Source organism: Hordeum vulgare, chromosome 5H, assembly GCF_904849725.1.
Source record: "Hordeum vulgare subsp. vulgare chromosome 5H, MorexV3_pseudomolecules_assembly, whole genome shotgun sequence".
Lineage (NCBI taxonomy): Eukaryota > Viridiplantae > Streptophyta > Magnoliopsida > Poales > Poaceae > Hordeum > Hordeum vulgare.
The window spans coordinates 419,591,215-419,618,636 of NC_058522.1; the positions used below are offsets into that span (position 1 = coordinate 419,591,215).

General features: G+C 43.1%; 1 protein-coding gene across 1 annotated transcript; it reads left to right on the forward strand.

The window, feature by feature from the left end:
* The first annotated feature begins 261 nt into the window (after positions 1-261).
* On the forward strand, positions 262-3,617 carry LOC123396046 (protein EDS1L-like). The gene is made up of 3 exons (XM_045091076.1): positions 262-737; positions 1,583-2,350; positions 2,704-3,617. The coding sequence occupies exons 1-3, from the start codon at positions 363-365 to the stop codon at positions 3,418-3,420; spliced, it is 1,860 nt and encodes a 619-aa protein (XP_044947011.1). The 5' UTR covers positions 262-362; the 3' UTR covers positions 3,421-3,617.
* Positions 3,618-27,422: the final 23,805 nt, after the last annotated feature.

Genomic DNA, 27,422 nt, shown 5'->3' on the forward strand with positions numbered 1-27,422 from the left:
ATATAATGATCATAGTTCCGCCTTGAAGAACATGTTGGGGCCTGAAACGGTATACATACATCTATCTACACTACAATCAAAGGAAGCATTTCTTTGTCACACTTCATCCGTAGGAAGGAAGCATTTCTTTGTCACATTTCATCCGTAGGGTTTAGGCAGTTGCGGCTCCTATTTTTTCCGCTCCTCGGTAGTACTCTCGTAGTCTATGATCGTATCGTATCAACCACCCGCGAAGAGCCAAAGACACAGGGGCGACAAGTCAACCCAGCAGGCAGCGAGCTCAAGCGTCAAAGGCCAGCAGAGGAAGGGCGGCCTCCACCTTCCAGTTCCAGGTGCTCCGGCTCCTCCACTGGCCCACCACTATGCCGATGGACACCCCGCCGCCGCGCGGGGCGGCGCTGTCCGACGACGACCGCCTCCTCGTCGCCCACTGCGCCGGACTCTCCTTCCCCTCCGCCTCCCGCTCCCCGCCCTCCGCCACCGCCTCCTTCCAGGTGCACCACGCGTCCCACCCCTACCCCTGCGCCGCCTTCGTCTTCCCGCCCACCTGGTCCGCCGCCGGCTGGATGCCCCCCTCCCTCGACGCCGGCGGCCGCGCGCCGTTTGGGGACGCGGAGGTCGACCCCGCGCTCTTCCCGTCGCTGCGCAGCGTCGGGAGCGGTGTTCCCGCGCGCGCCAGCGCCGCCTTCGTCGCCGCCTTCAGGGGCCTGCTCGACGGCTCGCCGCTCCAGACCGAGGTGAGAGTCTTCTGCCATCGTTTTTTTACGGTTTCTGCCATCGCTACTTCATAAACCATTGTGGCGAGAAGTCGTGGTTGCCGCACCGAAGTAAAATGCAATATCTGAACCTTTTACGCTTTGCAGATATTGCATTTGTATCAAGAAACATAAATTCCCTTTGTATCAAGAAACCCTTGTTGCTCCGAATTCTATACAGGCTACATTTATGTTGGTGTTGGTTCGCACGGACTTGTTGTGAATGTTGAAATATATTGTCCGTGTCCCTTCATCAGTTTGGACTTTTGAATTAGTTGGCTGAAGCATGAATTTCAATATGGTATCAGAGCCCAGAGGCCTTGAGTTGAAGATCCTGCCAAAAGGGCTACCTCTTTTTCTTGTCCCAAATTGTTATAATGCTTTTGAAGATTTATTTCTTTGGTCGGTTTTGATTTTCATAGTGCTTTTACGGTTCAGTTAGTTTGATTTGAGCTTATGACAGAGAATGAGGGAGGTAATGAGATCCATGGCCACTATAGTTTCAGACTGATAGTAGTAGATAAAAGTCTACATGGTAGTTTGGCTTGGTGCTATGCCCGGTGAAAATAGGTAAAATGAACTAGGTGCTTTATTAATTTGATGACAGGAAAATGAAGTGGCCTTCGTGAGTTCAGCAATAGTACCGAGTTCCTCTCCACTTACTTTTTCCTCTTGCTGTGGTCATAGACCTTTCATAGTCCTACCTCGTGTTATTTTATCTTCGTATCAACAGAGTGATAGTCTTGCCATGGTGAATTTTAAATTTCGGTGTAACTGCATTATCACCTCAAGGAAAAGTGGTGTTTATTTATTGCTTTGTATTACAGGTATCTAAAGCGGTGGCAGAGGAGAAACGTGTCGTATTCACAGGCCATTCATCTGGGGGTTCAATAGCCACCCTTGCTGCCATATGGTTTCTTGAGAACTGCACGAGACGGGGAAGTGTCAATCAAGCACAGCCATTTTGCGTGACCTTTGGGGCACCTCTTGTTGGCGATAATGTTTTCAACCATGCTGTTAGAAGGGAGGGCTGGTCGCAGTGTATTTTGCATTTCATCATGCCACTGGACATCATCCCACGAATTCCGCTGGCCCCCCTTGCATCCTCTAGAGAACAAATTCAATCTGTTCTGGATTGGTTATCTCCTCATAGTCCAAACTTCTCACCTGTTGGGAATTCACTTGTTATTCCTGAGTTTTATGAAACTTTGTTGAGAAGCACCCTATCAATTGCCAGCTACGAGGCCTGTTCTTTCATGGGATGCACTAGCTCAATCCTAGGAACGCTGACTTCCTTTATTGAGCTATCCCCTTACAGACCCTGTGGGACTTATCTTTTCTTGACAAGTACCGAACAACTGGTTATTCTCACAAACTCAGATGCTGTATTACAGTTGCTATTTTACTGCCTTCAATTGGATCCCCAACAACAATTGCTTGATGCCGCTGCCAGAAGCTTAAGTGCTCACTGGCAATATGAATCGATTAAACAAAATATGATGCAAGAGGTAGTTTGTGTGGATTACCTAAGAGCAATTTCATCATCACTTCCTGGTACACAGATGAATGGGATAGCAATTGGTGGCCTTGAACTGGTAAGCAACGGCTCCTCTTCTTCCATAAAATACCGTGGATTGCCACTGTAAACATCTGTTATTTTGGTGAACTGTATGTCTGAAGGCAGTCTTAGTCTGGAAACCCTCAGTGTTGCCTTTTAGCGTCTGGTCATTCATTTATGGTGTAGCCAAATGCAACAGATATGTCTGTAGGTTAGGATAAATGGCAGTGTACGCATCAAATTTGTATCAGTAACTGTTTCTGATAACACAATTCTCCAGTTACTAGTTCCATTTCCATCTTCATAGTGTTTTCCCTGAGTTTAAACCACTAGTAAATTTAATAATCAGTCCAATCACATAATATTACAGTTGTCCCTTTCATATTACAGAGTAAGGAAGCTATGCTGAGTCTTGCTGCTGCTGCACAATGGGAGAAGCAGAGAGAGATAAACCAAGCAAAGATAGACGCAAACTGCAGTAAAATTCAGGAAGCCCTCAAGTCCCTGAATGAGTACAAAAGAACATGCGAGCTGCATGAAGTTAGCTACTATGACTCGTTCAAGCTTCAGCGGGAAGTGCATGACTTCAATTCAAATGTACGGAGGCTGGAACTAGCCGGCCTTTGGGACGAGATAATTGAGATGCTGCGAAGGCGTGAGCTTCCAGACGCGTTCGAAGGGCGAGAAGAGTGGGTGAATCTGGGCACCTCGTACCGCCGGCTGGTTGAGCCCCTGGACATTGCAAACTACTACAGGCATTCCAAGAACGAGGACACTGGTTCCTACCTCTCCAAGGGCAGGCCGAGACGATACAAGTACACCCAGAAATGGCGCGAGCAGTCGCACCGCATCCCCTTGGGTTCCAGCCTCGAGTCGTGCTTCTGGGCAATGTCTGAGGAGCTGCAGGCTGAGATGATCAACGGCAAATCATTCGAGGATCTGAAAGACAGGGTGGGTAAACTCGAGAGTGATGCACTCGGGTGGTTCACCTCGGGAACTCTTGGCAAGGATGTGTTTCTGAGCAGCTCATCCTTTGTGATATGGTGGAAAACGCTCCCAGAGCAGCACAGGTCCGCGTCGTGCATCGCGAGACTTGTGCCTTCGTAAGAGAATTTCTCTGTCGCATGAAGAGGTTGCCATTTACGATCTAGCAGGAACTGCTGTGAGTCTGCCACTGTATATTGCAAGCCTGAACTCTCATGTAAAGCCATTTGTGTGTAGTATTCTCTGGGAATCGGGATGAGCAGACTATTTAAAATGCCAAACAATTGTTGTCTAAATAAACTTACAGGCCCATGGTTTTATCTCGCCTGACCAAATTACCCCCCGGTAACGTCTGCCTGACTGCCGGTTAGCTTTTGCTGCAGAATGTTCATGGGATACAAGCCGGGGAGAGGTGAGCCCGGGAGGCCGGGGATAGCTTGTATTGTAAAGGGGATACACGTTATGTGCCGGCACCCAGGAGGCCGCAATAGGGAGGAGCACCCTGAGAATCAGCCGATGTTTGGTGAACCTCATTAGCAAATCTTGACGCGTTTTTTGTGTGATTGTTGTGTCCTAATAGACTGGTGAGCCTCTCGAATTGTCAAACAAAAGTTTTGCACGGACCTTTCATTACTCACGAAGACCCTTGAACGCTAATAGCATCTACAACTGAGCTCCTCAAATTCTTTTATAACCCGGTCAATGACCGGTCCCTGGTCGTAAAAACATGACCCAACTGTTTTCTCAAACCAGCCCTATACACCTCTCATATCCAGTCCAAATCTGGGATGGATATGAGGAGGCCCGAGCATATCCGGATGCATCTGCCGTGTCGGAGTGGCATATGGGACCCACGTGGACACCGTCATTACCAAATGGTCCAGTGAGGACGCCATTCCAGCATGCCGCTCGAGGGCCAATCTGGCTATTTAAGCCGGACGGCAACCACTCAACCCTAGTTGCATCCCATTTCCCTCCCTTTGCCCTGCCACCCCCATTCGCTCGCAGCTCGTCGTCTGCGTGTAGCTCTAGCCAGGTAGCAGACCACCATGTATGCGATGCTTACTCCGGAGCGCATGTTGATGGTGTCCTGGATTAGGGGTCACTCACCACGTCATCTCCCGCCTAGGTGGGGCAGACCGAGGACTCCATGACGGTTCATCGATAGGCCATCACGAGAAGGTCCATGTCACAAAAAAGGAATATTACCGAAGAGTTGACACACTCTACAAGACACAGAGGCCGTCTACAACACGATTAACTTATACGTAACTGGCCTATTTGTAATCCTACACCCCTCGGTATATATACGTAACCAACCTATTTGTAATCCTAGACCCTTCGATATATATATAAACCCAGTGGTAAGGTTCGTACACGACACACAACAATCTCGTGGTAGTTCAACATGTACTTTGCACTACACCCCAAGTTAACATAAGCAAAAGCATGTCGTAAATACTATCTCTTTGAGAGCCTGAACCTGGGTAGAACCTCATGTTCTTGTTACCATCACATATTGACTACTAGCTCGGGACCCCCTACTTGAGATTCGTCGAAATCGACCCTGTCATTGGTGGCCCATGCAGGTCCCACTACGTAGTTGTCGTGATTCGATGGGGATCAACATGGGTGAGTAGATCGCTTCTGGCATGACCTTTAAGCTGGGTCTGATCTTTGTTTTTAGTAGTGTCGCCCTCTTCGCTGACTCGACTGGCCATCCGGGTCGTGTCAAGAACTTTGCTCCCTGTCAGATCATTAGGTTTGGCAACTTGGAGTGTGTCATGGATTCTCACAGAGAGCTAGCCTTCTATACATGAGTGCCAGACCAGATCGAGGCCTACCCCGATATCAGATCAGGCTTAGGGCGAGAGAAACAATTACACATCGGATCCGACCATGAACTCGGGTCTATTGGTGCAGAACGGGAGCCAAGTAATTGACCTAACCCAGCGAGAAAACCCTAGATCCATGTCCGATCAAATCTCAGAAAAACTTCAGTGGCACTGGTACCAGATCGGCACACGACGACAACGAAAAAACCCTCTTGAACGAGATGTTAGATCAAATTCGGAGGCTTGCAATATCAGACGACCACCCCCCTTACCATCGGATCTGAAAATCACCGAGGAAGGTCGGATATTTTGACCCACTCACACTCACTTAGTCGCAAGCATCGAAGACCTAACCGAGCTTGTGCAGAGTGGCTTCGAAGAAGTTGACTACATGCAGTAAGAAATTGGAGAGTCCTCGGAGAGCGAGCCAATAGCCAACGCACCCATGGGCAAGTGGAAAACAACCTCCAGCTATGACATCTACATGGTAAACACCCCACATGGTAGTGGTGGGAGCGGCGATAATGGTGAAGGCGGAGGCAGCGACGTCGGCGACAATGGAAATAACGACGATGATGCAAACAATAACTTCCTCGACCTAGGTAGTAGCTTGGGCCCTAAGAACAACAACATCCTGAATGAATCCCTCGACAACCCTAACTATGATAATTTGAGGGTAAGACTAGTTCGCACAACCAGCAAAATAACAAATGAGAAGAGGAGCATATGAGAGGAGCAAGAACACCTCAAGAATCCTTGAGACGAACTCTATCAAGGTGAGGAGGCGCGCAAAGCCAAGATGAGGTAGGTGACGAACAATAAAGTGAGACCTAGCTACTACAGGAACCTGTTAAAGGATCTCGGCCATGTTGTCAAGGATAGTGTAATATCAAAGTGTCAGTGGGCTAAAGGTCTACATAACGAAACCCGACCTCCCCGTTTTGGTGAACACATGGATAACACTAGCAAGTGCACCCCAAAGGTGAGGTACCGTCGGCATGGAGACACCTAAGGCGATGATAGGGGTAGTTCCATAGTATGCCTTTATGACCGTGATATGGGGGGGGGGGGGACAAACCGCCTCACCCGAGCTCACGGCTACCCAGAAGTTGTACCGAATCGGGCCGCGCTCACTGCTAGGACAGGTCGGGCGTCTGGCCGGGATGGCTAAGTATCAAATCCGCACGACTACACGAAGTACTCGGATATATGCACATCCGATATGCGTCATACCATCGGCCGCACCAGAGGTGTGACCCATCTTGTCTTCTTAACACACGAGGTGGTGGAACACTATTTCCTGTTTGGCTTCAAGCCCGTTGATAACCCACAAGTATAGGGGATCGCCATAGTCTTCACGGGTAGTATTTCACCCTAATTTATTGATTGGACACAAGGGGAGCCAAAGGATATTTATTAGCCGTAATAGTTGAGTTGTTAATTCAACCGCACTTAGGATATCTCTCTGCAGCAAAGATATAGTAGCACAACAAATGATAGTAGTAATAGTAGCAGTGATAGCAGCAATTTTGGTAACAGTAGTAACAGTAGCAATTGAGTAACAGATGTGATAGTAGCAACAACAGTAGTAACTTAGCAAGATTCAGTATAAGTAAAGTGCAGGTATGTGAATCAGTGATGGATAATGATTTAGACGACATTTATCATGTAACAGTTACATGAAGAGATTGCCATTCCAGCATGCTGCCCGAAGGGCCAATCCGACTATTTAAGACAGATGACAACCACTCAATCCTAGTTGCATCCCATTTCCCTCCCCCCGCGCTGCCACCCCCATCCGTTCACAGCTCGTCGTTTGCATGTAGTTCTAGCCAGGCAGCGGATCACCATGTACGTGATGCTTACTCCGGAGCACATGTTGAGGGTGTCCTGGACTAGGGGTCACTCACCACGTCATCTCCCGCCCAGGTGCGCCAGACCGAGGACTCCATGAAGGTTCACCGATAGGCCATCACGAGAAGGTCCATGACACAAAAAGCAATATTCCCGAAGACTTGACACACACTACAAGACATAGAGGCCGTCTACAACACAATTAACTTATACGTAACCAACCTATTTGTAATCCTAGACCCTTCGATATATGTATAAACCAAGTGGTAAGGCTCGTACATGACACACAACAATCTCGTGGTAGATCAACATGTACTTTGCACTACACCTCAAGTTAATACAAGCACAAGCATGTCGTAAATACTATCTCTTTGAGAGAGCCTGAACCTTGGTAGAACCTCATGTCCTTGTTACCATCGCATATTGACTACTAGCCCGGGACCCCCTACTTGAGATTCATTGAAATCGACCCCGTCATTTGTGGCCCATGAAGGCCCCGCTACGTAGTCGTTGTAATTCGATGGGGATCAACATGGGTGAGTAGATTGGTTCTAGCATGACCTTTAAGCTGGGCCTGATCTTTGTTTTTAGTAGTGTCACCCTCTTTCCTGACTCGACTGGCCATCTGGATCGTGTCAAGAACTTTGCTCCCGGTCAGATCATTAGGTTTGGCAACTTGGAGTGTGTAATGGATTCTCACAGAGAGTTAGCCTTCTATACATGTTTGCCAGACCAGATCGAGACCTACCCCGATATCAGATCAGGCACAGGACTAGAGAAAAAATTACACATTAGATCCGACCATGAACTCGGGTCTAGTGGTGCAGCACGAGAGCCAAGGAATTGACCTAAACTACAAGAAAACCCTAGATCCATGTCAGATCGGATCTCAAAAAAACTTCCGTGGCATCGATATCAGATCGACTCAGGATGACAACGAAAAAACCCTCCTGAACAAGATGTTAGATCAAATTCAGAGGCTCGCAATATCACACGACCATCCCCCTTACGATCGGATCTGGGAATCACCGAGGAAGGTCAGATATTTTGACCCACCCACATCCACTTAGTCGCAAACGTTGAAGACCTAACCGAGGTCGTGAAGAGCGGATTTGAAGAAGTTGACTATACGCAGGAAGAAATTGGAGAGTCCTCGGAGAGCCATCCAAGAGCCAATGCACCCACGAGCAAGTGGACAACAACCTCCACCTATGACATCTACATGGTAGACACCCCACGTGGCAATGGTGGGAGCAGCGATAATGGTGAAGGCGGAGGCGGCGACGTCAGCGACAATGAAAATAACAACGATAATGCCAAGAATAACTCCGGCGACATAGGTAGTAGCTTGGGCCCTAAGAACAACGACATCCTGAACGAATCCCTCGACAACCCTAACTATGATGCTTTGAGGGTTAGAATGGTTCGCATGACCAGAAAAATAACAAATGAGAAGAGGAGCATCTGAGAGGAGCAAGAACACGTCGAGAATCCTTGAGACAAACTCTATCAAGGTGAGGAGGCGCTCAAAGCCAATATGAGGTAGGTGATGAACAATAAAGTGCCACCTAGCTACTAGAGGAACCCGCTAAACGATCTCGGCCATGTTGTAAAGGATAGCGTAATATCAAAGTGCCAGTGGGCTAAAGGTCTACAAACGAAACCCGACCTCCCTGTTTTGGTGAACACACGGATGACACTAGCAAGCACACCCCCAAGGTGAAGGAGCGTCATCATAGAGACACCCGATGTAATGACAGGGGTAGTTCCATAGTATGCCTTAATGACCGTGATGGGGGCAAGAAAACCACGCTGCCCGAGCTCACGACTACACAAAAGTTGTACCAAATTGGGCCGCACCCAACGCCAGGACAAGTTGGGCGTCTGTCCGGGATGACTAAGTATGAAAACTGTATGACTACACGACGTATTCAGATATGTGCAGATCCGGTGTGTGTCATACCATCGCCCGCACGAGAGGTGTGAGCCAACTTGTCTTCTTCACACACGAGGTGATGAAGCACTATTTCCTGTTTGGCTTCAAGCTCGTTGATAACCCACAAGTAAAGGGGACCGCGACAGTCTACACGGGTAGTATTCACCCTAATTTATTGATTCAACACAAGGGGAGCCAAAGAATATTTATTAGCCGTAACAGTTGAGTTGTCAATTCAACCGCACATGGGATATCTCTCTGCAGCAAATATTTAGTAGCACATCAAATGATAGTAGTAACAGTAGCAGTGATAGCAGCAATTTTGGTAACGGTAGTAACAGTAGCAAGGTGTTACAGTAGCAACAATAGTAGTAACTTAGCAAGATTCAGTATAACTAAAGCATAGACACGTGGATCGGTGATGGATAATGATTTAGATGACATTGATCATGTAACAGTTACACACTAGGGCAACACATAACTAGCTCCAATTCATCAATATAATGTAGGGATGTATTTCGTATATACTCATACGTGCTTGCGATAAGAACTTGCATGACATCTTTTGTCCTACCCTCCCGTAGCAGCGCGGTCCTATTAGAAACTAATGGATATTAAGGCCTCCTTTTAATAGAGAACCAGAACAAAGCATTAACACATGGTGAATACATGAACTCCCCAAACTACAACAATCACCAGAAAGAATCCCAACTATTATCACCTTGGGGTATGCGGATCAAGCCATGTAATAGGTAACTACAACTTGCAAGATAGGACCCAAATCACTCTCATATTCATGAAAACATAATAGGTTCAGATCTGAAATCATGGCACTCGGGCCCTGGTGGCAAGCATTAAGCATAGCAAAGTCATATTAACATCAATCTCAGAACATAGTGGACAATAGGGATCAAGCCCTATCAAACTTAAGACGATTACATGATCAATCCCATCCAATCCCACCACTGTCCAGTAAGCCTACAAAGGAATTACTCACTCCCAGTGGTGAGCATCATGGCGGTGTTGATGAAAAAGGGTTCATGATGACGACAAGAACAAATCCCCCTCTCTGGAGCCCCAAACGGGCTCTAGAGCAGCCCTCTGGAGGAAGAACACGAGGTGGCGGCTGCTACGGCAACAAAAGTCCTTCCTCGGCAGTGGTGCCAGAGATCCTTCTGTCGTCTCTTGAGCTTGCGTTGGTTTTTCCCTTGAAAAGGAAAGGGTGATGCAGCACAAGAGCAGTAAGTATTTCCCTCAGTTTGAGAACCAAGGTATCAATCCAGTAGGAGAATCTCGTCAAGTCCAGAGTACCTGCGCAAACACAAACGAGATTGCACCCAACGCTTAAAAGGGGTTGTCAATCCCTTCAAGATTGTTTGCAAAGTGAGATCTGAAGGCGGAAAGTGCAACAAAGTAAAAAGTGTAAGGCTGAAAATATGGTGTGGAGTAGACCTGGGGGCCATAGTGTTCACTAGAGGCTTCTCTCAAAATAGCAAATATCACGGTGGGTGAACAAATTAGTGTCGAGCAATTGATAGAACCGCGCAAAGTCATGACGATATCTAAGGCAATGATCATACATATAGGCATCATGTCCGAGACAAGTAGACCGATACTTTCTGCATCTACTACTATTACTCCACACATCGACCACTATCCAGCATGCATCTAGTGTATTGAGCTCATGACGAACAGAGTAACGCCTTAAGCAAGATGACATGATGTAGAGGGATAATCTCAAACCAATGATGGAAACCCCATCTTTTTACCCTTGATGGCAACAACACGATGCGTGCCTCACTACCCCTTCTGTCACTGGGTTAGGTCACCGCACGGTATGAACCCAAAACCAAGCACTTCTCCCATTGCAAGAATCATAGATCTAGTTGGCCAAGCAAAACCCACAACTCGAAGAGAATTACAAGGATATGAAATCATACATAAGAGAGATCAGAAGAAACTCAAATAAGATTCATAGATAATCTGATCATAAATCCACAATTCATCAGATCTCGACAAACACATCGCAAAAGAAGATTACATCGGATAGATCTCCATGAAGATCATGGAGAACTTTGTATTGAAGATCCAAGAGAGAGAAGAAGCCATCTAGTTACTAGCTATGGACCTGTAGGTCGATGGTGAACTACTCACGCATCATCGGAGAGGTCATGGTGTTGATGAAGAAGCCCTCCATATCCGAATCCCCCTCCGGCAGGGCACCAGAACGTGCCCCAGATGGGATCTTGCGGCGGCAAAAAAGTACTTTCGATGATCTCCTAATTTTTTATGGAATTTTAGAGAATATATAGGCGCAAAACCTAGGGCAATGGAGCCTCAGGGAGCCCACAAGCCAGGGGGCCGCGACCCCCCCTTGCCGCGCCATGAGGGCTTGTGGGGTCCCTGGTGGCCCCGTGCCCTGATTCTCTGGCTCTCCAATCCTTTTCTGTTTCGAAAAAATCTTTTTGGCAGTTTCATTCCGTTTGGACTCCGTTCAAAATCCTCCTCTGAAAGGGGTAAAAAACATGGAAAAAACAGGAACTGGATCTTGGCCCTGAGTTAATAAGTTAGTCCCAAAAATATGTAAAAGGCATGCAAAATATCCAAAGTTTGACAAGATAATAGCATGAAACCATAAAAAATTATAGATACGTTGGAGACGTATCAAGCATCCCCAAGCTTAACTCCTGCTCGTCCTCGAGTAGGGGAGTGATAAAGAATGAATTTTTGATGTGGAATGCTACCTAGCATAGTTGTCCTTTGCAACTTATTTAGTGTGACATGAATGTTCAGATCCGTAAGATTCGAAACTATAGTTTGCTATTGACATGAAAACAATAATACTTCAAGCAAACTAGCAAGGTAATCATGAACTTTCAAAATGACAAGGCCAAGGAAAGTTATCCCTACAAAATCATATAGTCTGGCTATGCTCCATCATCCTCACACAACTAATGTAAATCATGCACAACCCCGGTATTGGCCAAGTAATTGTTTTCACACTCTTACTTTCCCAAACTTTTTATAACTATCACGCAATACATGAGCGCGAGTTTTATAACTATCACGCAATACATGAGCGCGAGCCATGGATATAGCACTACAGGTGGAATAGAGTGTGGTGGTGGTTGTGAGACAAAAAGGAGGAGATGGTCACATTGACTCGGCGTATCAAAGGGCTATGGATATGCCCATTAATAGTTATCAATGTGAATGAGTAGGGATTGCCATACAAGGGATGCACTAGAGCTATAAGTATGTGAAAGCTTAGAAGGAAAACTAGTGGGTGTGCATCCAACTTGCTTGCTCATGAAGACCTAGGGCAATTTTGAGGAAGCCCATCATTGGAATATACAAGCCAAGTTATATAATGAAGATTCCCACTAGCATATGGTAGTGACAAAGCAAGAAGCTCTCAATCATGAAGAACATGGTGCTATTATGAAGCACAAGTGTGGAAAAAGATAGTAGCATTGTCCCTTCTCTCTTTTTCTCTTTTTTTTATTTTTTTATCTGGGCACTTGGGCCTCTTTTTTATTTTTTTATTTGGGCTCTTTGGCCTCTTTTTTTTATTTCCTCACATGGGACAATGCTCTAGTAATGATGATCATCACACTTTTATTTACTCACATCTCAAAACTTAGAACGATGATGACTCTATAGGAAATGCCTTTGGCAGTGTATCGGGATGTGCAACGATCTAGCATGGCGTATGACGTTGAAAACATCTCGCTAGCTATCTTACGATCATGCAATGGAAATATGAGAGTGACGACACAAGTCATGAGACGGAACGGTGGGAGTTGCATGTCAATATATCTCGGAATGGGTATGAAAATGCCATAATAGGTAGGTATGGTGGCTGTTTTGAGGAAGGCATATGGTGGGTTTGTGTACCGGCGAAAGTTGCGCGGCACTAGAGAGGCTAGCAATGGTGGAAGGTGAAAGTGCATCTATACCATGGACTCACATTAGTCATGAAGAACTCACATACTTGTTGCGTAAGTTTTTATTAGTAATTGAAACAAAGTGCTAAACGCATACTCCTAGTGGAAGGGTTGGTAGGTGTTAACCATCGCGCGATCCCGACCTCAACATAAAGGATGGAAATCAATAGATCAATTATGCTCCGACTTCCTAACATAGCGGTTCACCATACGTGTATGCTACGGGAATCACTAACTTCAACACAAGTATCTCTAGATTCACAACACCCTACTAACATAGATCTTAATATTACCGAATCCACGTCTCAAAACTAATTGAGAGGAATCAAGACTTCTCTTTCTACTCGATGCACATGAAGATGGAGGTTTTTGTATCCTCTTTGGGTACCTATCACCTTTGGGACTACTGTCATAGTATAAGCCAACTACCAAGTCACGCACCGCCGTGCTCTAAAAGATATACGTGAAGCACATAGAGCAAAAGTATCTAGCTCAAAAGATATAAGTGAAGCACTATGAGCATTCTAGCAAAATCACGATGAGTGCATGTCTCAAAAAGGTGTGCAGCAAGGAAGATTGTGACACAACAAAAAGAAAAGACTCCTACGATACAAGATGCTCCAAGCAAAACACATATCATGTGGTGAATAAAAATATGGCTCCAAGTAATGTTACCGATGGGTTGAAGACGAAAGAGGGGATGCCTTCCCGGGGCATCCCCCAGCTTAGGCTTTTTGGTGTCCTTGAATTTGGCTTGGGATGCCTTGGGCATCCCCAAGCTTGAGCTCTTTCCACTCCTTATCTCTTTGTCCATGAGAACATCACCCAAAACTTGAAAACTTCACAACACAAAACTTAAACAGAAACTCGTGATAACATTAGCACAAGAAAACAAACTACCACCTCTTTTGGTACTGTAGCAAACTTGAATTCTATCTATATTGGTGTTGGGATACTATATTCTCACTTTTCCATGGCTAGTACCCCCCGATACTAACCATAGTTTCATCAAAACAAGCAACCAACTCAACAAAAAATAGAATCTATCAAAAACAGACCAGTCAGTAGCAATCTGTATACTTCGTATACTTATGGTACCTCAAAAATTCTGAACAATTACGACTGCCTGGGAAAAAGGCATATCAACCAGGAGCAAAAAGAATCAACTCAAAAGCTCTTTCTGAAAAAAAATGAAAAATTATCTCGTGAGCAAAAAGTTTCTGTCTTTTTCCAGCAGGATCAAACAACCATCACCAAGACTAGTCATAAAGGTTTTGCTTGGCTCAAACATAAAAAACACAATCACAACAGAATTATGATGGTGTGGACGCAACAAAACAGAAAGAAAAAGATAAATTCATTGGGTTGCCTCCCAAGAAGTGCTATTGTTTAACGCCCTTAGCTAGGCATAAAAGCGATAGAATCACGTATCGTCGTCTTTGGTGCTCAAACCATAAGTAGCGTGATCACTTATCATCTTAAGGTTTTCATCTTTCTTGCTAGATGACTCACCACTATTTTTGGGAACAAAAACAGACTTGGTGACCTTATTATGGGCAAAGTTTGGAGTATTCTGCACAGTGGCAAAAGCGGAACCCAAGTTGGTTATAACATCCTCTAGTTTGCCAATCCTAGCGGAATCATGACCTAGCTTTTCGTTAACTGTGGGTTCCTTCTCCTTTAAATTTTTCAAAATCATTCCCACCTTGGATCCGTACTGAGTGATTTGATTGTGGATCTTTTTATCCAAATTCTCAACGAGTTCTATCGTAGCAACTTTATTTTCAATGACGTCCAATCTACGCATCACATGTTCCAGAGTTAAGGTAGTTCCATTAACCATGAGTGGGGGTGAGCCTACCAAATTTATTACAGCTCCGTAAGAATCAACGGTATGGCTACCCAAGAAATTTCCACCAACAATGGTGTCAAGAATATACCTATTCCAAGGAGAAACACCCACATAAAAACTGCGAAGCAGGACAGTAGTGGATTGCTTATGAGTAGATCTACTCTGAGCATTGCAAATCCTATACCAAGCGTCCTTTAAGTTTTCTTCCTCAATTTGTTTGAAATTGAGAACTTCGCTCTCAGGAGTATCGTTCGAAGTGGTGGATCTAGCCATGAGGACAGATAGACTATCCCACACAGACGGACGTAAAGCAATCGAGAGAAAAGGGCAAAGAAAAGGCAACCGAAGTTTTGCGACACCTACTTGGATGAGTTCTTGACTTGATCCTCCCCGGCAACGGCGCCAAAAATTCTTCTGCTACGGCAACAAAAGTCCTTCCCTGATAACAGCGCCAGAAATTCTTCTGCTACGACAACAAAAGTCCTTCCCCGGCAGTGGTGCCAGAGATCCTTCTGTCGTCTCTTGAGCTTGCGTTGGTTTTTCCCTTGAAGAGGAAAGGGTGATGCAGCACAGGAGCAGTAAGTATTTCCCTCAGTTTGAGAACCAAGGTATCAATCCAGTAGGAGAATCTCGTCAAGTCCAGAGTACCTGCGCAAACACAAAAGAGCTTGCACCCAACGCTTAAAAGGGGTTGTCAATCCCTTCAAGATTGATTGCAAAGTGAGATCTGAAGGAGGAAAGTGCAACGAAGTAAAAAGTGTAAGGCTGAAAATATGGTGTGGAGTAGACCCGGGGACCATAGTATTCACTAGAGGCTTCTCTCAAAATAGCAAATATCACGGTGGGTGAACAAATTACTGTCGAGCAATTGATAGAACCGCGCAAAGTCATGACGATATCTAAGACAATGATCATACATATAGGCATCACGTCCGAGACAAGTAGACCGATACTTTCTGCATCTACTACTATTACTCCACACATCGACCGCTATCCAGCATGCATCTAGTGTATTGAGTTCATGACGAACAGAGTAATGCCTTAAGCAAGATGGCATGATGTAGAGGGATAATCTCAAACCAATGATGAAAACCCCATATTTTTACCCTTGATGGCAACAAAATGATGCGTGCCTCGCTACCCCTTCTATCACTGGGTTAGGTCACCGCACGGTATGAACCCAAAACCAAGCACTTATCCCATTGCAAGAATCATAGATCTAGTTGGCCAAACAAAACCCACAACTCGAAGAGAATTACAAGGATATGAAATCATGCATAAGAGAGATCATAAGAAACTCAAATAAGATTCATAGGTAATCTGATAATCAATTCATCGGATCTCGACAAACACATCGCAAAAGAAGATTACATCGAATAGATCTGCATGAAGATCATGGAGAACTTTGTATTGAAGATCCAAGAGAGAAAAGAAGCCATCTAGTTACTAGCTATGGACCCGTAGGTCTATGGTGAACTACTCACGCATCATAGGAGAGGTCATGGTGTTGATGAAGAAGCCCTCTGTATCCGGATCCCTCTCCGGCAGGGCACCAGAACGTGCCCCAGATGGGATCTTGCGGAGACAGAAGCTTGCGGCGGCGAAAAAGTACTTTCGATGATCTCCTGATTTTTTATGGAATTTTAGAGAATATATTGGCGCAAAACCTAGGGAAACGGAGCCTCAGGGAGCCCACAAGCCAGGGGGCCGCGGCCCCCCTGGCTGCACCATGAGGGCTTGTGGGGTCCCTGGTGACCCCCTGCCCTGATTCTCCGGCTCTCCGATCTTTTTCTGTTCCGGAAAAAATCTTTTTGGCCGTTTCATTCCGTTTGGACTCCGTTCAAAATCCTCCTCTGAAAGGGGTCAAAAACATGGAAAAAACAGGAACTGGCTCTTGGCACCGAGTTAATAAGTTAGTCCCAAAAAATATGTACAAGGCATGCAAAACATCCAAAGTTTGACAAGATAATAGCATGAAACCATCAAAAATTATAGATACGTTGGAGACGTATCAGCGGCTGCTCCGTCTCGTGAAACGCGATGAAAATTTCTCTTTCTTTTTTCTCCGAAGATGTGATTTTATAGGACTAGAATTAGGGTTGGAGGAACCACGTGGGACCCACAAGCTATCAGGATGCGTCAAGGGGGGGGGGCGCCGTGTTAACCTGTGTCCCATTGGCAGCACTTCTCTAATGTGTGCTAGAGTTACGTCGGTATTTCCCTAAAGAGGAAGGGATGATGCAGTATAGCGATAGTAGGTATTTCCCTCACTGATGAGACCAAGGTTATCGAACCAGTAGGAGAACCTCCTCACACCACGTAAACAACACCTGCACACAAATGACAAGTACTCGCAACCCGACGTGTTAAAGGGGTTATCAATCCCTTTCGGGTACGGCGCCTCAAGATAGGCGAATAACGTGAGGTAAAAGTGGTAGATAGGGTAAATAGACCGCGGAACAAACAAATTGCAGCAAGGTATTTTCGTATTTTTGGTTGAAAAGATCTGAAAATAAAAGCAAAGGAAAAAAGATCGCAAAGGCAAATATGATGAAAAGAGACCAGGGGGCCGTAGGTTTCACTAGTGGCTTCTCTCGAGAAAAATAGCAAATGTTGGGAAAACAATTATTGTTGGGCAATTGATATAACTTCAAATAATCATGACGATATCCAGGCAATGATCATTATATAGGCATCACGTCCAAGATTAGTAGACCGACTCGTGCCCGCATCTACTACTATTACTCCACACATCGACCGCTATCCAACATGCATCTAGTGTATTAAGTTCATGGAAAAACGGAGTAATGCAATAAGAACGATGACATGATGTAGACAAGATCTATTTATGTAGAATTAGACCCCATCTTGTTATCCTTAATAGCAACGATACATACGTGTCGTTTCCCTTTCTATCACTGGGATCAAGCACCGTAAGATCGAACCCATCACAAAGCACATCTTCCCATTGCAAGATAAATAGATCAAGTTGGCCAAACAAAAACTAAATATCGGAGAAAAAATATGAGGCTATAATCAATCACGCATATAAGAGATCAAAGAAGACTGAAATAACTTTCATGGATAAAAACATAGATCTCATCATAAACTCAAAGTTCATCGAATCCCAACAAACACACCGCAAAAAGACTTATATCATATGGATCTCCAAGAGACCATTGTATTGATAATGAAGACAGAGAGAGAGGAAGCCATCTAGCTACTAACTACGGGCCCATAGGTCTACAAATAACTACTCATGCATCATCGGAGAGGCACCAATGGACATGATGAACCCCTCCGTGATGGTGTCTAGATTGGATGTGTTGTTTTTGGACTCTGCGGCGGCTGGAATTGATTTTCGCCCCCTCCTTAGGGTTTCCAAAATATTGGGGTATTTATAGAGCAAAGAGGCGGTGAGGGAGGCCAACAAGGAGGGCACAACCCACTGGGACGCGCCTGGCTCCCCAGGCGCGCCCTAGTGGGTTGTGCTCCCATCGGAGCTCCCCTCAGGTGCGTTCCTGGCCCACTGGATGTCTTCTGGCTAAAAAAAATCCACAAAAAGTTTCACTGCGTTTGGACTCCGTTTGGTATTTATTTCTTGCAATGTAAAAAACATGCAGAAAACAACAACTGGTACTGGGCACTATGTCAATAGTTAATACCAAAAAATGATATAAAACTACTATAAAATGATTGCAAAACATCCAAGAATGATAATAAAATAGCATGGAACAATCAAAAATTATAGATACATTGGAGACGTTCAACATCCCCAAGATTAATTCCTGCTCGTCCTCGAGTAGGTAAATGATAAAAACAGAACTTTTGATGTGGAATGCTGCCTAACATGTTCATCACATTTCTTTTCTTTATAGCATGGACATTTGTACTTTTATATGGTTCAAAGCAATAGTCTAGTTTTGACATGAACACTTTAATACTCAAGCATACCAACAAGCAACCATGTCTTTCAAAATATCAACACTAAAGCAAGTTATACCTAGCCCATTATGCTCAATAATTGATCCATTCATGAAACACACTCGAATATTAGCTACACACAATGCTCAAATATGATCATAGTGCCCCTTAGTTGGTGTTTTATGAGAGAAGATGGAGATTCAAATTCAAAATAAAAATTGCATAAGTAAAAGAAAGGCCCTTCGCAGAGGGAAGTAGGGATTTGTAGAGGTGCCAGAGCTCAAAGCAAAAATTGAGAGATAAAAACATTTTGGGAGGCATACTTTTCCCACCAACAAAAACGACTTAGATCTCCCAACACTTTCCATGGTAGATACATCATAGGCCGTTCCGAAACAGAAAATAAAGTTTATTCCTTTTTCCACCATTACTTCCACTTTCCATGGCTTGTGTGTATCCACGAGTGCCCTCCATACCAACACTTCCCAAGGAATTTGTTATTTGACAACAAAAATTAAATCCATTTTTTTTATTTCAGGACTGGGCATCCCTAATACCTTTGCCATACGCTCGTACAATGAGAAGTGAATAAACACTCATCGTGAGAATAACACATCTAGCATGGAAAATATTGGCCACCCCTCACCGCCTCGCGAGCGGTAGAGCACACAAAAGAGAAATTTATTTTGAAAATTAGAGATGGCCCATGCAAATTTTCTTAGAACGACATGGAAATGCCGCATATAGGTAGGTATAGTGGACTCATATGGCAAAACTATTTTAAAGGGTTTTGGATGCACAAGTAGTGATCATACTTAGTGCAATATGAAGGCTAACAAAAAGATTGAGAAGCGACCAACCAAGAAACGAAAAATCTTGTACCCAAGCATTAAGCATAAGTAACATTGAATAATGCACCACAAGTAGGATATAAATTTCATTGCATAACTATTGACTTATGTGCTTGCATAGGGAATCACAAACCTTAACATCAATATTCTTACTAAAGCACAATTACTCATCAACATGAATCACATATCATATTGTCATATCTCAAAACCATTACTAAGAATCAAGTTTATTTTGTCCAATGATCTTCATGGAAGTTTTATTTATATCCTCCTTGGATATCGGTCACTTTGGGACTATTTTCATATGTTGCTTTTCATAATCTCAAACAAATTTATGTGAAGAACATGAGCATAATTTTTCTTTATCTCAAAATAATCTAAGTGAAGCAAGAGAGAATTTCTTAAAACATTTACTAACTCCCAAATAAATCTAAATGACGCATGAGAGCATTTCTTCAAAAATAAAAAATCACACCGTGCTCAATAAGATATAAGTGAAGTACTAGAGAAAATCCACGACTCTAAAAATTTAAGTGAAGCATAGGAGCAAGCATAGCATAATTTTTGGCTCTCTCAAAAAGGTGTGTCCAGCAAGGATTAAAGACTTAAAACACAAAGTAAAACAAGAAAAAGACTCATATCATACAAGACTCTCCAAGAAAAACTCATAATATGTGACGAATAAAAATATAGTTTCAAGTAAAATACCGATGGTTGTTAGAAGAAAGAGGGGATGCCACCGGGGGGCATCCCCAAGCTTATTTGCTTGCTACTTCTTGAATATTATCTTGGAGTGCCTCGGGCATCCCCAACCTTAGCCTTTTGCTAATTCTTATTCCTTCATCCATCGTAAGATCACCCAAAACTTGAAAACTTCAATCACATAAAACTCAACAAAACCTTCGTGAGATCCGTTAGTATAAGAATGCAAACCACTACTATAAGTACTGTTGCAAACCTATTCATATTTTATTTTTGCATTATATCTATTGTATCCCAAATTTTCTATGGCAAAAACTCATCAAAGAAAACCATAGAATCATCAAAACAAGCACACAACACAAAGAAAACAGAATCTATCAAAAACACAACAGTCTGTAGAAATCTGACTACTTCAAATACTTATGTAACTCCAACAATTCTAAAAAATTACTAGGATGTGAATAATTTTCTTATTAATCTTATGAAAAAGATGAACTCAAAATCACTCTTCTGTTAGAAATGAAAAATAATTTCGTGAGCGCAAAAGTTTATGTTTTTCAGAAAGATCAAATCAACTTTCACCCAGATCATCCCAAAGGCCTTTCTTGGCACAAACACTAATTTAAACCACAAAAACACATATAACATGAGGCATAATTGTGTATTTTATTGAAAACAACAAGAAAACCAAAAAGCAAAAAAGATACAAGTTGGGTTGCCTCCCAAAAAGCGCTATCGCTTTACGCCCCTAGCTAGGCATAATGTGTAGGATCTAAGTGTTTTCCTCGATAATATTTTCTACTTTAGTAAGGGTCTTTTAAAATCCGGGAGGGTCTTTCGCTTCCCTAAATTTTCTGGAAAAGAAACCATCTAGAGATCTAAATATCCAACTGTTTATTCCAAAGGTTAATCAAAGTGTTCATACGGTTGATACTACAATTGAGATGTTTGAGAGGTTCATTATATTTTTGCAATTCAACCATATGTTTATGCAAATCGCCAAGTTTGTCCAAAATTTGGACTCCATGAAAGAGAACCCTTTCTTTTGTGGTGGAACTCCCAAAATCCCTTCTAAAGTTTCATAGGTAGCATTAACATCAAGCTCAATAAAATTCCCTTTCGCGGCAAAATCCAAGAGCTATCCATGATGCAAAGACAATCCTACCTAAAAATTTCTAAGAAAAATATTTGCATCTCCCTTTAGATTACAAACATGGTAAGACTCCATAAGCCTATAGCAAGCATCTTTCAATTTTTCTCCTTGTCTTTTTTTGAAGTATAGAACTTCAAAATCTGGTAACAAAGGAGGAGCGTTCAAACTAGCCATTGTGACGAGAAAACAAGAACACGAATAGATCTGACGAGAAGACAACGAACGAAAAAAGAGGGCGAATAAAACGACAATTTTTTGTGAAGAAGGGGGAGAGGAAAACGGGAGGCAAATGGAAAATAATGTAAATTGCGAGGAGATGAGATTTGTGATTAGGAACCTGGTTGATGTTTAAGATCCTCCTCGGCAATGGCACCAGAAATTCCTTTTGATGTCTGCTAGAACGACGTCGGTATTTCCCCAAAGAGGAAGGGATGATGCAGTATAGCGATGGTAGGTATTTACCTCAGTGATGAGACCAAGGTTATCGAACCAGTAGGAGAACCTCCTCACACCACATAAACAACATCTGCACATAAATAACAAATACTCGCAACCCGACGTGTTAAAGGGGCTGTCAATCCCTTTCGGGTACGACGCCTCAAGATAGGCAAATAACGTGAGGTAAAAGTGGTAGATAGGATAATAGATCGCGGAACAAATAAATAGCAGCAAGGTATTTTTGTATTTTTTGTTTAATAGATCTGAAAGTAAAAGCAAAGGCAAATATGATGAAAAGAGACCTGAGGGCCGTAGGTTTCACTAGTGGCTTCTCTTAAGAAAAATAGCAAACGCTGGGAAAACAATTATTGTTGGGCAATTGATAGAACTTCAAATAATCATGACGATATCCACGCAATGATCACTATATAGGCATCACGTCCAAGATTAGTAGACCGACTCCTGCCTGCATCTACTACTATTACTCCACACATCGACCGCTATCCAGTATGCATCTAGTGTGTTAAGTTCATGGAAAAATGAAGTAATGCAATAAGAACGATGACATGACGTAGACAAGATATATTCATGTAGAAATAGACCCCATCTTGTTATCCTTAATAGCAATGATACATACGTGTCGTTTCCCTTTCTGTCACTAGGATCAAGAACCGTCAGATCGAGCCCATCACAAAGCACCTATTCCCATTGCAAGATAAATAGATCAAGTTGTCCAAACAAAACCCAAATATCGGAGAAGAAATATGAGGCTATAATCAATCACGCATATTAGAGATCAAAGAAGACTCAAATAACTTTCATGGATAAAAACATAGATCTGATCACAAACTGAAAGTTCATCGAATCCCAACAAACAGACCGCAAAAAGATTTACATCATATGGATCTCCAAGAGACCATTGTATTGATAATCAAGCGAGAGGGAGAGAGAGAGAGAGAGAGGAAGCCATATAGCTACCAACTACGGACCCGTAGGTCTACAAAGAACTACTCACGCATCATCGGAGAGGCACCGATGGACATGATGAACCCCTCCGTGATGGTGTCTAGATTGGATCTGGTGTTTCTGGACTCTACGGCGGCTGGAATTGATTTTCATACCCATCCTTAGGGTTTCTGGAATATTGGGGTATTTATAGAGCAAAGAGGCGGTGCGGGAGGCCAACGAGGAGGGCACAACCCACCAGGGCGCGCGTGGGCCCCTAGGCGTGCCCTAGTGGGTTGTGGTCCCATCGGAGCTCCCCTCAGGTGCGTTCCTGGCCCACTGGATGTCTTCTGGCCCAAAAAAATCCACAAAAAGTTACGCTGCATTTGGACACCATTTGGTATTGATTTCCTGCGATGTAAAAAAACATGCAGAAAACAACAGCTGACACTGGGCCCTATGTCAATAGGTCAGTACCAAAAAATGATATAAAATGACTATAAAATGATAGTAAAACATCCAAGAATTATAATATAATAGCATGGAACAATAAAAAATTATAGATACGTTGGAGATGTATCATTCTCCGACAGGCCACTCCATAAATCCTTATAAATGCTAGAAATAATTCACAAAAGGGTTTGTTCGATTCTGTGAACTTTTACTTGTGCACAAAAATAACACCAAAGTAGTTGTGCTGAAAACAAGGTAATTCTGGGTTAGTCTCATTCAAATCATGCAAATTAGTGGTCAAAACGAGAGCAAAAGTGTTTGGAAAAGTAGATACATTAGAGACGTATCAACTCCCCCAAGCTTAACTCATTGCTTGTGCTCAAGCAATTCAGTTGATAAACTGAAAGTGATAAAGAACTTCTACAAACACTTTTGTTCTCGTCATTATACATATGATTAGCTAGCGTTCATGTTTTCAGCATAAATCATAAGTAAACACATCCATGCTAATAATTTAAGCTTCATATCCAATCATGGCAATACATAACTAACTAGCAAGCAATAATAAGATATCTCACATGCCAACAATTTGTCAATACAATCGTGATATAATATGGTGACATGGTATCTCGCTAGCCCTTTCTGAAACGCAAAACATAAATGCAAAGCACCTCTGAGTTTCTTGAAGTGACTAAATATTATATTTCAAAATAGAAAAGGTCCTAGTCATACTCATAACCTACATTGGCTAGACTCAATGCAAAAAAATGACAAGAGTGCTCTCCAGTTTGGTGTTGTAATAAGAGGGTGATGACTCAACATAAAGGTAAATAGATAGGACCTTCGTAGGGGGAAGCATTGATTTACGGAGGTGCCAGAGCTCAAGATTTTTAAAGTAGGATTGGAAATGTAATTTTGAGAGGTGTTCTTTACTATTAATGTTACGACAAAGGTTTTCATTATCCCCTATGCCAAACTCATCATTGGTGGTTCACAAACATAATTGTAAAGTTTTACTCCCATCCACCATCCATACACAACCATGGCTAGCCGAATTCATGGGTGCCCTCCAACATATCAATTTTCCATAGGAGTTTTGTTTAAATTTAATTTTGATTAAGCAAGACTGGGCATCGTCGTTACCAACCTCTCTCTTGCAATGACGATGAATAAACGCTCGTCGTGAGAGTAACTTACTTAGCATGGAAGATACCAATTGCCCCGTCACTCCATGAGTAATAGGAGTGCACAAAGCAGATGCTTGTTTGAATATTTAGAGGTGACACATGCAAATTTACTTGGAACGGCCGGGTAATACTGCATATAGGAAGGTATGGTGGAATCATGTGGAATAACTTAGTTTTAAGGATATTGGATGCACCAGCAGCATTCCCGCTTAGTGTAGGTGAAGGCTGACAAAAGATTGGGGAGCGACCAGCTAGAGAGCAACAACCATCATGAAACCAACTTTGAACAAAGCATGAGTAGGATATAAACAGTTCGAATTTAAATATCATGAAGGATGCATTGGTTTTGAATCAACCTCATGTTTGCCCATGGGTCAAGTAAATCAAAATCATTTTAATGCATGTTGACACACAAGGTAAATCATTATCAACTCCTAGCTATTTAAGCCTGGCATGAAAGGTTATGATCTCTAATTGTCATCACAAACATGTTCACTCATGATATACTGAATCAAGATTGAATGAGCCAACATATTTACAAAAACGAAAAACAAGAAGAGTTCATACTCGTTACCTTTGCCATGATCACTTCATCAAATATTGTCATTATCGCCTTTCACTTGCATGTCTGAATGATGTGATAATAATAAAAAGTGTAGTGGTGCCATGGACTAAGATGGAATCTGCAGGACAATTTTAAACAAAGGGGAAGACATGGTAATATTGGCTCTTCATTATATTAGCAATAAGGCAATATGAGAGCCACTCATCATTTTCATCACGGCTTCCCTTTTCATGACTCAACAAAGGGAAATAAATTCAGAGAAACACACTGAAATATTTTTGGAGTTTTTGTTTTTCCCAAGCAAGCTAAATAAACTAAGGGCAAGCAAGATTGAGAAAAACTATTTACACGAGAAAGCTCCCGACAAGCAAAAGGAAATATTTTTGGGGTTTCTTTTAATGCTACCACTAATTGAACGGAAAAGAAAAAACGATAAGAAGAGAGAAATATTTTTTGATTTTCTAAAGTTTTTTCAAGCACACAAGACAAAAGTGAAAAAATAAAGCTAACATGGATATACAATGAAAGAGGATGAACGCGGACACTTTATATGAAGTGTGTGAGCATGAATATAATGTTGGTGGAAAATACGTACTCCCCCAAGCTTAGGCTTTTGCCTTGCTTGGTTATCACCACTGGTAGTAACCATCAGGTCTAGGGAAGTGCTCCTGTGGTGGCACGTGAGTGTCCCAATCCCGGGCCTCGGCCTCAGCAGTAGCTAACTCTTTACGGTATCCAATTATGTCATGTGGCATGATGGTGTACCTGTTCATGGCATGGAAGTTAAACAAAGAGGGTGCATGCAACACAATAATATCACGAGATATCTTGATGTATACTAAGTTATAATGAATGCCTTGCGATATATCAGTTACATGAGTGAAATGATGTTCTATCATAGATTGGTGGTTGAGATAGACCTGGGGAAACAAATAATCAGTGGGTGTATAGCCACTTCAAAATGCTTAGCCAGGCGTGTGGTGTGAATACTGATACGTCTCAAACGTATCTATAATTTTTGATGGTTTCACACAGTTATTTTGTCTTCTTTGGTTGTTTTATGTACCTTTTGTATCTTTTTTGGGACTAACTTATTAATTCAGTGCAAAGTGGGAGTTCCTGTTTTTCCGTGTTTTTGACTCTTTTCAGATCTGATTTTGGAACGGATTCCAAACGGAAGAAAAACCCCGAAATGATTTTTTCCCAAACAGAAGAAGATCAGGGGGCTTTTGGGCCAAGCCAGCTGGGCTCCAGGGAGCCCACAAGCCCCCACTTCGCCACCAGGGGGGAGGCGGCGGTGGGCAGGCTTGTGGCCTCCCTGGCCGCCCCCTGACCAAGGTTTTTGGCCTATAAATTCCCAAATATTCCGCAAAAAATCAGGGGATCCTCGAAAATACTTTTCCGCCGTCGCAAGCTTCCGTTTCCGCGAGATCTCATCTGGAGACCCTTCCCGGCACCTTGCCGGAGGGGACTTTGGAGTTGGAGGGCTTCTTCATCATCATCATCGCCCCTCCAATGACTCATGAGTAGTTCACTTCAGACCTACGAGTCCGTAGTTAATAGCTAGATGGCTTCTTCTCTCTCTTGGATCTTCAATACAAAGTTCTCCATGATCTTCATGGAGATCTATCCGATGTAATCTTCTTTGGCGGTGTGTTTGTCGAGATCCGATGAATTGTGGATTTGTGATCAGATTATCTATGATATATATTTGAGTCTTTGCTGATTTCTTATATGCATGATTTGATATCCTTGTAAGTCTCTCTCAGTCTTGGGTTTTATTTGGCCAACTAGATCTATGATTCTTGCAATGGGAGAAGTGCTTGGTTTTGGGTTCTGCCATGTGGTGACCTTTCCTAGTGACAGTAGGGGCAGCAAGGCACACATCAAGTAGTTGCCATCAGGGGTAAAAAGATGGGGTTTTTATCATTGGTTTGAGATTATCCCTCTACATCATGTCATCTTGCTTAAGGCATTACTCTGTTCTTATGGACTTAATACACTAGATGCATGCTGGATAGCGGTTGACGTGTGGAGTAGTAGTAGTAGATGCAAACAGTATCGGTCTACTTGTTTTGGACGTGATGCCTATAGAAATAATCATTGCATAGATATCGTCACGACTTTGCGCGGTTCTATCAATTGCTCGACAGTAATTTGTTCACCCACCGTCTACTTGCTTTCATGAGAGAAGCCATTAGTAAACACTACGGCCCCCGGGTCTATTCACATTTATCGTTTACACCTCTGCTTTTACTTTGCTTTGTTACTTTGTTGCTTTCAGTTCTCACTTGTTAAACAATCTATAAGGGATTGACAACCCCTTGATAGCGTTGGGAGCAAGCTTTTGTGTTTGTGCAGGATCTTGAGATACTCCTCCATCGGATTGATACCTTGCTTCTCAAACTAAGGGAAATACTTACCACCGCTGTGCTACATCACCCTTTCCGCTTCGAGGGAACACCAATGCAAGGCTCCAAGGC

What these genes read in the sequence shown, in the direction of transcription:
- LOC123396046 (XM_045091076.1), top strand. Translation starts at nt 363, where the DNA reads ATGCCGATGGACACCCCGCCGCCGCGCGGGGCGGCGCTGTCCGACGAC. An exon ending in GCTCGCCGCTCCAGACCGAG is followed by an intron (nt 738 to 1,582) that starts GTGAGAGTCTTC and finishes TTTGTATTACAG; the next exon opens with GTATCTAAAGCGGTGGCAGA. An exon ending in CAATTGGTGGCCTTGAACTG is followed by an intron (nt 2,351 to 2,703) that starts GTAAGCAACGGC and finishes TTCATATTACAG; the next exon opens with AGTAAGGAAGCTATGCTGAG.